Source organism: Eretmochelys imbricata, chromosome 25 (genome assembly GCF_965152235.1).
Source record: "Eretmochelys imbricata isolate rEreImb1 chromosome 25, rEreImb1.hap1, whole genome shotgun sequence".
Classification (NCBI taxonomy): domain Eukaryota; kingdom Metazoa; phylum Chordata; order Testudines; family Cheloniidae; genus Eretmochelys; species Eretmochelys imbricata.
Window position 1 is genome coordinate 9,898,187 of NC_135596.1, and position 13,625 is coordinate 9,911,811.

At 40.7% G+C, this 13,625-nt stretch overlaps 1 protein-coding gene across 4 annotated transcripts in view; it reads left to right on the forward strand.

Moving 5' to 3' along the window:
- Nucleotides 1-13,625, forward strand: part of KDM4B (lysine demethylase 4B) — a 176,618-nt gene that overhangs the window by 63,117 nt on the left and 99,876 nt on the right. For 3 of the 4 annotated variants that reach the window (XM_077841948.1, XM_077841949.1, XM_077841950.1), the window contains exon 6: nt 12,586-12,635. In XM_077841948.1, the coding sequence (XP_077698074.1) occupies nt 12,586-12,635 (50 nt within the window). Of the gene's footprint in view, nt 1-12,585; nt 12,636-12,849; nt 12,954-13,625 lie in introns of those variants that run through there. The other variant, XM_077841952.1, reaches the window with a different exon arrangement.

Sequence of the window (13,625 nt, forward strand, 5' to 3'; positions counted from 1 at the left end):
AAACTGGTTTGTAAATAGCTCAGTAATCCATAGGTAGTGCCCTACCAAATTCAAGGTTGATTTTGGCCAATTTTACAGTCATAGGATTTAAAAAATTGTAAATTTCATGATTTCAGCTATTTAAATCTGAAATTTCACAGTTTTGTAATTGTAGGGGTCCTGACCAAAAAGGAATTGTGGGGCAGGGGTCACAAGGTTATTGTAGGGGGGTTGCGGTACTGCTACCCTTCCTTCTGCGCTGCTGCTGGCGACAGTCCTGCCTTCAGAGCTGGGCCGCTGGAGGCCGGCAGCTGCTAGCCGGGAGCCCAGCTCTGAAGGCAGAGCTGCCGCCAGCAGCAGCACAGAAGGAAGGGTGGCCTGGTAGGGTATTGCCACCCTTACTTCTGCGCCGCTGCCTGCACAGCTCGGCCCTCAGTCAGCAGCCCCCACTCTCCGGCTGCCCAGCTCTAAAGGCAGCAGCACAGACGTACGGGTGGCATGGTACGGCATGGCATTGCCACCCTTACTTCTGCACTGTTGCTGGGGGGGGCTGCCTTCAGAGCTGGGTGCCTGGCCAACAGCAGCCATGCTCCAGCCTCCCAGCTCTGAAGTCAGAGCAGAAGTAAAGGAGGCAATACCACCACTTCACCCCGATAAAATAACGTCGTGATGGCCCTGCAACTCCCTTTTGGATCAGGACCCCCAGTTTGAGAAACCCTGGTCTCCCCCATGAAATCTGTGTGGTATAGGGTAAAAGCACAGAAAAGACCAGATTTCATAGGGTGAGACCAGATTTCACGGTCCATGACGTGTTTTTCATGGCCGAGAATTTGGCAGGGCCCTACCCAATTGTGGCTGCTACTGTATATAAATGTTCTTGACGGATCAAAGGATCTTCTTGGGGCCATTGTTGTTGCTATCAGGGCTATAGGCATGAAGGTTAGGGTTCAGATTATGCATCTGTGGACACACTTATGTTTAATGGAGATTGAAATAATGACTTTTCCATTCTGCCTGTCACCAGGGAGGGATAGGTTGGCATTTGAATCTGCTAAGGGTCATTATTCTTGGCGTGAGTAAATCTGCTTTGAAGACAGATAACTAACCCTCAGCTTGATGTGTGGTCTTAGGCATTTTAAATGTGCTGTTCTATTTTGTTATCGTTCCTTATTTCAGTAATTATATCTTGCTAAACTGTGTGGGGCCTATTTGTCCAGACCTTGTGCAGACACTGTGAAATTAACTTTCTTACCCTCCACCATGAGTTAGACTGAAGTGACCCTTTCAAAAGCCTTGCAGTTGAACCTCCCACCTGTGGTGCTCATTCTGTTGAAGAAGGGTGCATGAAGATTTAGTAAGGAAGTTGCTGCTTAATTGCTTTATGTTGTTGAAGGGAGACTGGAATTCTGACATGCTGCAGGGGTAGATGAGGTATGGTATCTAATCTATCTGATACTTTGCTTATATAAGAGGTACAGCAGTATCAAGAAAAGGTCTGGAAGCTTCAAAAGAAGTTTGGATGGGGGGAAGAGATGGCCTGGTGCTCTATAGAAGGTAGGGAATTGCTTCAAGGGGAAGCTGTTAAGTTTAAAGAGGGAGACCCCAGTGGAGAGGGCATGAACAGGCTGAGTGCCTGAGGGATCCGATGTTCTGATGTGGGGAAGTTTTTAATAGCTTGCATTGACTGGAAATAAGAAAAAAGTAAAATGTCCTCCTTTCCCCCGGCCCCTAAGCAGAAGCCTTGAGGGTAGAATATAGGCTAGATTGGAAAGTCCCTTTAGCAAAACCTGATGCTAGAAGTAAAAGTGAATCCCCTACTGTGTTATCTTTTAATGGCTTCTGAACTGGTCCTTGTACCCCAAGATGGTTGGTCTCTGCCTCTTTCCTGACACATGCATTTAATTTTTAATTTGCAAGGCATTTGCTTATTTATTTTCATTGTTCCTGATAATAATTCTAAGCCATTAGAGGGGAAAATTGTATTCAAAAATGCTGTTTCACACTTTATTTGTTTGATGATTTAGAGTGATAGAAAACAGCACATTTGCTGGCTTTTATAGTATGATAATTATTCACATCCATCAAGCCATTCCAGGGGAATAAACAAAACACTAAGAAAATTACACTATTAATAGCATCCTCTATCGCAAATATGTGGGATCTTTTTCATGCTTTCATCTTAAGGATAGAAAGGGGATTGTCCAGTTAAACACTCTCTCTAAAGGGGGAAAAACCCACCTCTGTATGGAAATGACAGTCTAACACAACCTCAGCATTTGATTGAGCCCCTCCTGAACCTGAGATCCTGAATTTTTTGTCAATAAACGAGGCCAGAATCAGTTTTTGGAGAGACGCTATGACTCTGAAGACTACATTAGAAAGAGTTTTAATAAGATCTTCTGGAATCCTGAAGCAATGGATGAGAGGGGAGATCTCTCATCTTGCGACACTGAAACTGAGACCATTTCAGTGATCCCTTTTGAGTCCCCTCAGACGTCTTCTCAATAGCAGAATCAGTCTATAAAAAGGGATTATTCTGATTGAGGGTTATTAAAATAGTTTATGCTGCCGCCATCCCTTCTGTTTAGTGTTGAAGCTGTTCAGTGTGGAGGGGAAAATCCCTGCTCCCTAATCTGTAATGGTTCAGTGTAGCATCATATCAAGGTTAGATTAAAGTTAGTCTGATTAGTCCCTTAACTAGGTTGTACTCAAAGTGTGGGTTATTCACAAAGCTGCTTCTGTCAATAGTAAAAAGAAAAGGAGTACTTTTGGCACCTTAGAGACTATCTCTAAGGTGCCAAAAGTACTCCTTTTCTTTTTACAGGTACAGACTAACACGGCTGCTACTCTGAAATCTGTCAATAGTGAAGCATCTGATAATTTCAGAGTAACAGCGTGTTAGTCTGTATTTGCAAAAAGAAAAGGAGTACTTGTGGCACCTTAGAGACTAACCAATTTATTTGAGCATAAGCTTTCGTGAGCTACAGCTCGCTTCATCGGATGCATACTGTGGAAACTGCAGAAGACATTATATACACAGAGACCATGAAACAATACCTCCTCCCACCCCACTCTCGAGAGGTATTGTTTCATGGTCTCTGTGTATATAATGTCTTCTGCAGTTTCCACAGTGTGCATCCGATGAAGCGAGCTGTAGCTCACGAAAGCTTATGCTCAAATAAATTGGTTAGTCTCTAAGGTGCCACAAGTACTCCTTTTCTTTTTGCACCTGATAATTGTCAAGAATGATACTTCCTGCTGATTATAGCTCAGCTCAGGATCCTTTTAGGAGGTTCTTTTGGTCAGATAAACTAAAAATCCCAGTAGCTGTCTGCCTTGTAAATCTTTTGTCTATTTTTCTGATTTTTTTTTAAAATAAATTCAACCATGTTCATAATTGGAGGGGTAGAAAAGATACTCAGGAAGAGAGAATTACACTACATGGTGAACTGGAGAGAGCAGAACAGTTAGAGTTGCAGACAACAAGGAAAGATTCAGTGCTAACAACTGTAAATACTTATCAGTGCGGGAAAATAAACAGTACAGATACAAAATAGTGGAATTTTCACCAAGCAGCTATAACCATTGCATTAAAGCAGGTTTATTTTGATCTTGTTTACTTAATGCTATGCACTATTTTTAATTTTTCCTGTAACTTGGCACTACAGTTGTTAGAGGAAAGATGTGGGATTGTGAGAAGCATAATAAGTCAAAAAGGTAAGGTGAAAATTAAGGTACTTGGGGCAAGGAAATATGTCTCTTGTGTGTTCAAGACCTACTACAATGGGGTCCTGGTCCCTGATGGGGTCTGTAGGTATTATAGCAATATAAATAAGCCCTAAGGAAGAACAGGGAATAACTACTACTCCAGAGATATTTACATAAAAAGGAACCTATATATACAAGAAAACTAGTAAAATTTGTATCAAAACTTCAGAGAGTAGACTTTTCAGAGGAATGGTAATGGATAGAATCTTTTATCTCAGGGTGAGCATTTCACTGCTCACCAATGTTGAATTTGGCTGAAAGTTACCAAGTTGCAGATTTTAGTGGCCTGTGTGACTAAAGTTTGGATTTCAGTGGAGTTGATAGTGGACAGGTGAGGGCTAACTGGCACTAATCTTGCTGGCAGCCTCAACAGAAGGCCCAATAACTGAATAGACGTAGAAATTGAGCTCCTCTTTTGTCCCTAAAAACAGGCTCTGGCAAGTCAGAATTGAAGCACATTGACGGAACAGTGTGGAGAAGGTTGCACTTCTCCTTCCTGTGTTGTACCTGTACAATAAACAAAGGATATAACACAAAGATGTGGGACCTTTTGGAAACAATACATTTAGACAGTCAAAATACTGAAACAGAGATGTGTCCTTAATACTTTAAAGAACTGAGCAAACCAGCTCCTTCATCTTTCCATGCTCATCCTGGATTTTCTTCCAGTTTTTTTCCTTTTCGCAGATTTTCACTCCAGTTGTGTATATCTTGGAGAATGTCCCTTCTCTGGGCCTTTAAAAAAAATTACGGAGAGAGAGAACACTTTTTTCCTTTCATTTTCTCCTTTCAAGAACTCTCAGTTCTAGCTACCCAAACACAATCCCCCTACTACCACTTAATTTTAAATAGCAACTTTTTTTCAAGGTGCATCTATCTCGGTTTACAACTTTGCAAAAGATGAAGGAACATACTTCCTGCTGCCGTCTGATACAGAGTGCAAAAATTTTACCTCTGAAAGAATAGAATCCAGGTGAAACAGCTGTGAAGCCTTAGACTGATGGGTTGATTGAGCGGACAAAAGGGGGCAAATCAGAGAAGGCCCACAGACAGCTAACAAAAATGCAACCTTAACAGAGGGCTAGATGTTGGGGGATGGGCTGTGGAATGGAAAATTACACTAGGGACATAAGAGCAACAAGAGGGAAAATGGGGGAATCTGTTCAACGTCGCAGATGTCTATGCACAAATGCAAGGAGTATGGGGAATAAACAGGAAGAACTGGAAGTATTAGTGCATAAACTAAATTATGACTTAATTGGTATCACTGATAATGGGATAAATCTCCTGACTGGAATATTGGTTCAGAGGGGTATAGCTTGTTCAGGAAGGACAGGCAGAGAAAAAAGGGAGGAGGTTTGCATTATACATCAAGAATATTTGTTCTGAGGTCCAGAACAAGGTGAGGCAGACCACTTGAAAGGGGGGGAACCCAGGATCAATGTCATGGTAAGTTTCTACTATAGACAACCAAATCAGGAGGAGGTGGAGAATGAGGCATTTCTAGAACAAATAACAGAAATATATATAAAAAAAGACTGATAGTAATGGAGGATTTTAACTACCCAGATATCTGAAGTAAAGTAATACAGCAAAACACAAAACGTCCATGGGAAAAACTTCGTTTCAGAGGGACAGCCTTTTTAGACTTGATTCTGATTAATGGCGGAATTAGTTATGAGTTCAAAGGTTGATGGCCATTTGGGTGAAAGTGAGCATCCAATGATAAACTTCATGATTCTGAGGAAGGAGCGAGAGCTGCAGAGTAAGGAGAATGGACTTCAAAAATACAGACTTTAATCATTTCAGAGAACTCCTAGGTAAGGTCCAATGGGGGGGCAAAAGGAATTCAGGAGAGCTGGCAGTTTCTCAGAGACCATATTAATGGCACAACAGCAAACTATTCCAATGTGAAGGACAGTTAGGAATAGGGGTCAATATGTTTGCATCAGATGCTCTTTAATGACCTGAAAATCAAAAAGCAATGCTATAAAAAGTGGAAACATGGACAAATCGCTAAGGATTGGGTACAAAAGAATAGCAGAAGCATGTAGGGACAAGATTAGAAAGGTGAAGGTATGAAATGAGTTACACCTAAAAAGGGATCTAAAAGGCAATAAGAGGAGGTTGTATAAATACGTTAGGAGCAAGAGAAAGACAAAGGAAAGTGTAGGTCCACTACTTAGCAGGGAAGGAGAGCTAATTAACTGATCATATCAAGAAGGCTAAGATATTTGATGCCTGTTTTGTTTGTCAGTCTCTAGAAAGATTGTGACCAGATGCTTAACACAGTATTAACAACGGAGAAGGACCATGTGCCAAAGTAGGGAAAGAACAGGTTAAAGAACATTTAGTTAGATGTATTCAAGTCAGAAGGGCCTGATGAAGTTCATCCTTGAGTACGTAAGGAACTTAGCTGAAGCAATCTCAAAACTGTTAGCAATTATCTTTCAGAATTCCGTGGAGGATGGAAGGGGTCCCAATTGACTGAAGAAGGGCATACATAGTACTGCCTTTAAAAAGGGAACAAAGAGGATCCAGAGAATTATAGTCCAGTCAGCTTGACTTTGATACCTGGAAATATACTGGAACAAGTTTTTAAACAATCAATTTGTAAGTGCCTTGAGAATAATAGGGTTTTAAGTAATAGCCAGCATTGATTTGCTAAGAACAAATCATGCCAAACCAACCTAATTTCCTCCTTTGACAGGGTTACTGGCCTAGTGGATGTGGAGGGGGGAACCTCTAGACACAATATATCTTTATTTTTAATAAGACTTTAAACATTGTCTCACAACATTCTTATAACAAACTTGTGAAATGTGACCTAGATGAAATTACTGTAAGGCGGGTGCAGAACTGATTGAAAGAGTGTAGTCAGAGGAGTCATCAATGGTTTGCTGTCAAACTGGGGGATATATCTAGTGGGGTCCCACAGGGGTCTGTTCTGACTCCAGTTCTATTCTGTATTTTCATTAATGATTTGGATAAAGGAGTGGAGCAGATGACACCAAAATGTGCAGATGACACCAAACTAGGAGGGGGTGCTAGGACTTTGCAGGACAGGATTAGAATCCAAAATGACCACGACAAATTGGAAAATTGGTTTGATATGAAAGATGAAATGCAAATAAAAACAAAATACTACATTTAGGAAGGAAAAATCAAACTAACAACTATAAAATTGGGAATAACTGGCTAGGCGGTAGTACTGCTGAAGGGGATCTGGAGGTTATAGTGGATCACAAATAGAATATGAGCCAAAAATGTGATGCAGTTGTGAAGTCTGTTATCATTCTGGGGTGTATTAATAAGATGGTTGTATGTAAGACCACAGGAGGTAATTGACCTGCTGTACTCAGCAATGCTGAGGGCTCAGCTGGAGCATTGTACCACTCTTTAAGAAAGATCTAGAGTCTCTCCGGTTTGTCCACAGGAGAGCAACACAAATGCTAAAAGGTTTAGAAAACCTGCCCTATGAGAAGAGATTTAAGAAACTGCACGTTTAGTCTTGAGAAAAGACGAATGAAGTGTGACCTGAAAAAGGTCTTCAAATACGTTAAGGGCTGTTATACAGATGATGGTGATTATGTCCACTGAAGGTAGGACAAGAAATAATAGGCTTACTTTGCAGCAAGGGAGATTTAAATTAGACATTAGGAAAATTTTCTAACTATATAGATAGTGAAGCAATGGAATATGCTTCCAAGAGCGGTTGTGGAATCTCCGTCATTAGAGGTTTTTAAGAACAGATTAGACAGACACCTGTCGGGGATGGTCTAGGTATACTTGGGTCCTGCCTCTGTGCATGGGGCTGGGCTAGATGATTTTTTCAAGATACCTTCCAGCCCTACATTTCTATGATTCTGTTAAATTGCACACTACTTTTGAAGGGACCAATTCCCTTAATTGTCAATGCAGGAATCTCTGTCTGTTGACAAATCTTATTTGTGAAAGAAGCACATTATTTGGTGTTACTTTTTGATTAGAGGGTTTTATGAGAGACCCTTCCTGTCTGTCTTTTAAGAAGCTCTCTTGCTGTCTGCATCTGCCCATAATAGAATTGGCTAGTTCAATGGCCAGAAGAGACATGTAATTTTAACTCATGATTGGTATGTGTGGCTTGCAAAGGAAGACATAGGTTGCCCTCCATTTCATTAGGGGAATGGAATTGTCCCTGTTCTGGGAAAGGTCTAATAAGATCTTTATAGAGTGCCGGACACAAAGACATTATGACAGGTTACAGACTAACACGGCTACCACTCTGAATCAGCAAAAACAACGAAGAATCCTTGTGGCACCTTAGAGACTCATTTATTTGGGCATAAGCTTTCGTGGACTAAAACCCACGGAAGCTTATGCCCAAATAAAGACATGCTAAATACACTTACTTGTCTTCATACCTTCAGTGAGAGTTGCTTTAGGACCCACAAGTAGCCAACATAAAAAAATAGGCCCTTTTTGCTCTAAAATAAGTGGCCATCTCTTACTGTTAACCTGTGTGCCCTACAGGATGCTTCTCTAGAGAGGTGGAGGCAACTGGTCCACCAAGGCAGAAAACTAGAGAGATGATAGAGATGTGAGAGAGTTATCTCTCAAAACTTGCTGCGGCCACTTATTGGTCGAATGAATAAATCCTGCAGTGCTGAAGGGGTTTTGGAGCAGCTAGCAGAAGCTATGGCTATGTCTACACTTAAAACACTACAGTGGCAGCAGTGTAGCTGCACTGCTGTAGCACTAAAGTGTAGACACTTAAGGCTATGTCTACACTACAGCCGGGATCGATGCTCTGAGATCGATCCACCGGTGGTCGATTTAGTGGGTCTAGTGAAGACCTGCCAACTTGACAGCAGATCGTTCTCCAGTCGACCCCTGTACTCTACCCCCCGATGAGAAGAGTAAGGTAAGTCGATGGGAGAGTTTCTCCCATCAACCACCAGCCCTGTAGACCCTGCGGCAACTTGATCTAAGGTATGTCAACTCCAGCTACGTTATTCACGTAGCTAGGGTTGCGTAGTGTAGGTCGACTTACCGCGGTACTGTAGACATAGCCTTATTACAGCAATGGGAGAGGTTCTCCCATCACTGTAGGTAATCTGCCTCCCTGGGAGGCTGTAGCTAGGTTGATGGAAAAATTCTTCCATTGACCTAATTCTGTCTACAGCGGGGGTTAGGTTAGAGTAACTTTGTCTCACAGGGGGTGGATTTTTCACACCCCTGAGAGACACAGCTATGCTGATGTAACTTTTCAGTGTAGACCAGCCGTATGTTTCTGGGCAGTTGAACATATCCCTTTGTTTTGACACCTTATCCTGAGGTTAATGAATTAGTATTTTGATTTTCCGTGACATTTGATGTTTTCCCTGAGGACAAACATCAAAGTTATCTGTCTCTCAGCATGAGAACTAGAGTGCTTTAAATTAAATTACTGTTTAGCACTAGGTAGAAATCTCCAAGTGTTAAAGTGATGCATGTGCTATGAGGAAGAGGATCATGTACAAAAAGTAATCCTGTTGTAGCTGCAGAGATGCTGTATAGTAAAGCATCTGTCTTGGAAATTAAAAATGTTCTGTTGTTGACCAGAGTCCAAGCTATGGGTCCCTGACAGAGGTTACAGCAGCTGCTATTGAATGGTGGTGTTTTTTCCAGCTACCTCTGTCAAAGATTTTATCCCTAAAGCAATTGCCACTTTTCATAGTGCTAGCTAAGTGAATGCAGGAGGATAATGTCATTATTAGGCCATCTATGGTAGCCAGACCTTTCACTGATATAATTACAGTAATTCTTTTGATTGTGGCAATTTCTAATCTTTCTGTCACCTCCTTTTTCTTCTGCCTTTTGATTGATAATTTAATGCGTGATCATATAGGCTTTGTTAGCTCAAATCTGCACAGTACTTACAGTGGAAAGGAAGAGCTTTTGGTCTTAAAACATAATTGGCCAAATTCCTGCTAGACACATCAGTGCAACCCCACTAAATTCAGTGGGATTGTGTGGGTGTAACTGAAGGCAGAATTTGGCCTGCTTTTAAGTCCACTCTGACAGATTTTGCTGCTTGCCAAGAGTAAATCTATGTAAAATGGCACAGCACCTCTTCTTTGCAGTAGTCTGATCAGAGTAAAAAAGTTTTATACATTTTGAACCAATTGTTGCCCTGTGTGCACCTGCAAGCTTGGTGGTGGTGGTGGGGATGTGACCTATAGATTTTTACACTGTAGTTTTTGTGAGCCCACTGGAAATTCAGTTCTGCTGTGTTCCTATCCAAGCAACTCTCATTCGGGCTCTCCATTGACTCAGCTCAGCTTCTTGCAGTCTGCAGTTTCAGATAACACAATGACCATGTTTCAATGTATTAAACTTTTAACATCCTCCAAATTCAATTAATCTTATCTTTACAACTCCCAATTACAGGCACTAATTAAGTGAAAGTAGCATTGTAGACTGGGGATATTACATTAATCAGCAGCAGCCTTGTAGACATAAATTAGTTATTTCCCAATCCTTCAATATTTTCCCAGAAGAAATGGAATGTTTCATTTCCCATATTTAAGGGACATTAATCCCACAAAGGAGTTTTGGATTGGGATTATTTTTATCACTTTTATGTAAGTGATAAATGGCCATTTAAAAATAAAAGCTACTAGCTTTGTGCAAGACAAATGAAATTGTTTGATAATTATACAATTTAAAGTGCTGTCAAAAGCTACTGGGAGCACATTAATATCTTCTTCTGTAATATTAAATGCTACATGTTGTGTTTCTTGGAATTTTTTTTAAAGATGCCAGTTTAAATCAGCTTAGAGGCTAAATCTTGAAGCACCTCCTGTCATCCTCTCTCCATTGGATCATGCGCCTCCAGATTGCTATAAGTGGAAATTCACTTTGGTTCCATACAAAGAGAGTTTGGGATATGACTTTCCCCCTGTTACTCTTTACAGTCTGGATAAATGACTCTTCTCTTAGAACTGAGGAACAATATGAAGGGTACTGGCCTATAGAAGAAATGTAGACTTTCTAATGTACTTGAGAGTCCCCATAATAGGTAGGACTGGTAGCACTGCTTATTAGGATTGCCCAGCTCTTCCTTTTTCCGAAAGGAAACACAGTTTTCAATTGGCTGTAATTTTGCCAAACTATAACCAGCAACCGAAATTCTGGCACTTCATAGCTTCTAAATGATTGACTTTGTGACCTTCTTTTAATGTTTTTGGTGGTAGTGCAGATATTAAGTATCATGGCCCTCTCTGCCCCTTTCCCAAGAGATAAGATAGATTCTGCATTGTTGTAATGAGAGAACGGGCCCATTTCTAGTTCTGTGTAGCCATTGATGATATTTGCTAAGGAACAGGTACTTTGAACTGAAGCATCCTCTCTTCTGTTTAAATAGAGGAATTTGTAACCTTCGGGACAATCTCTTAGATCAAAAATAAGCATCTAAATTACTGTGCTCCTGTCCCATATGTTCTGCTGAACTTTTGCCTATGTTGAGTGCCTAGATACTACTTTTGATAAAGGCCACATAAATTCATAAAATAGATATATAGCCTAGACCACCTTATCTGTTAAGTTCAGTTTTATCTTGTATGCAACTTTTCTACTAAAGAAAATTTAATTCTGTCAAGGTTCCTCCCCCACTCTGAACTCTAGGGTACAGACGTGGGGACCTGCATGAAAACCTCCTAAGCTTACTTTTACCAGCTTAGGTTAAAACTTCCCCAAGGTACAAATTAATTTTATCCTTTGTCCTTGGAATAACCACTGCCACCACCAAACTCAATTGGTTTACTGGGAAACATAGTTTGGACACGTCTTTCCCCCCAAAATCCTCCCAACCCTTACACCCCACTTCCTGGGAAAGGTTTGGTAAAAATCCTCACCAATTTGCATAGGTGACCACAGACCCAAACCCTTGGATCTGAGAACAATGAAAAAGCATTCAGTTTTCTTACAAGAAGACTTTTAATAGAAATAGAAGTAAATAGGAGTAAAGGAATCACCCCTGTAAAATCAGGATGGTAGGTACCTTACAGGGTAATTAGATTCAAAACATAGAGAAACCCTCTAGGCAAAACCTTAAGTTACAAAAAAGACACACAGACAGAAATAGTCATTCTATTCAGCACAATTCTTTTCTCAGCCATTTAAAGAAATCATAATCTAACGCATACCTAGCTAGATTACTTACTAAAAGTTCTAAGACTCCATTCCTGTTCTATCCCCGGCAAAGCAGCATACCAACAGACACAGACCCTTTGCTTCTCTCCCTCCTCCCAGCTTTTGAAAGTATCTTGTCTCCTCATTGGTCATTTTGGTCAGGTGCCAGCGAGGTTACCTTTAGCTTCTTAACCCTTTACAGGTGAGAGGATTTTTCCTCTGGCCAGGAGGGATTTTAAAGGGGTTTACCCTTCCCTTTACATTTATGACAAATTCATTCTCCATACTTGTTTACTCCTGGGCTTCCCTGCTTTTGTATCACCATTTTACCTCATTAAATCTCATTTAAAACCTTTCTCTTCTAGCTTATGAGTCACTCTGTGACATCTTGTGATGCTATATAATAAAAATACTGCAGGAAAAAAGAACTCATTATATGAAGTTGCCAAGAACATCAGCTCCTTCAGTTACAATCTGGCTCTCCTCCTAGAGTTGTATTCATGTTTTTATCAATACCTTTCACACTTCTACATTTTTTTGTTTGTACTTCCTCCTTTCACATTGGATTGGGGCTGAATTATAGTAATGATGGCATTTGCCCCCACCTGTTTCCATTCTGAGACTGTATTCTTGATTTGAGATGTGGCATTTATTTTTCTGATGAGTGTTTTGTTTTTTCCTTAGGTATGCCATACCACCAGAGCATGGCAAGCGATTGGAACGCCTGGCAAAAGGTAAGCTTTAGCTGCCACTTTCTTAATGTTGCTGTTGCTGAGACTGAATGTAGTCTAGAGCTGCGTGATGAATTTGCATTGGCTGTACTAGACCCAGAGTCATTGCTGGCCAGACTAAAACTGATGGAAAAACCTTTCATTTTGAGCTTTTGAGACCAAACCACTCTGTTGTCCTGGGCATGAATTTCAATCAGAAACCCATCTTGCATTTCAGTGTGCAACTGATGCCATATTAAAGCCTGCCTTGGTGAGATGAGAGCTCTGTGATCCCTTTATGTGGAGGGCCATCACTAGAGCTGCTGTGGCAGCTTCCCTTCCCCTACTGCAAGGAGAAACTCTGAAGGAGAGTATTGTAGTATTTTTTTTTGTTGTTGCTACCCTCATAAGTCTGTTAAATACAAACTGCATTTGTATTGATTGTTGCTGAGCATTTTTAATTTTTAAAAAGTGCTTATAAACTCAGTAATGGTGGATACAGGGGCTATAATTATTGGAGTTCTCTCTTCATGATGTATGTAATGACATGCATACCCTTTTTGGTGGCATTCCTGTTACTAGAGGGCTGTTTACTGGACAGATTGTACCTCTCCTTATAATAAACTTCATGTTAAAAAATAAAAAGGTGCGGGGACACAACCAAGGCTAACTGCAACAATGGGGCGCGCTCGTGCTCTGTATGCTATATTCTAGAGCCAGTTATTTTCATCTGATTAAAAATAAGAGAACAGAAGAGGGAAGGGTAGCATGGAATAGAGTTTGATATAGCCAAGTGATATTCAAGTGTAAGTTTTTTCTCCAGTGCATTGTGGAGTCAGAGCTCATACATTGACAGAGCTGGGTCCCATTAACTAAGCACTGCATCCTTTCAATTTAATAGGTCTTTCCCAGCCAAGTACCATGTAGTAAACTTATGCTTAATACAATGAAAAGAGTTCCCTTCGTGTTCTGCTCTTAAATGTGACTCTAGTCTTAACAGTGACAGTTCATCCA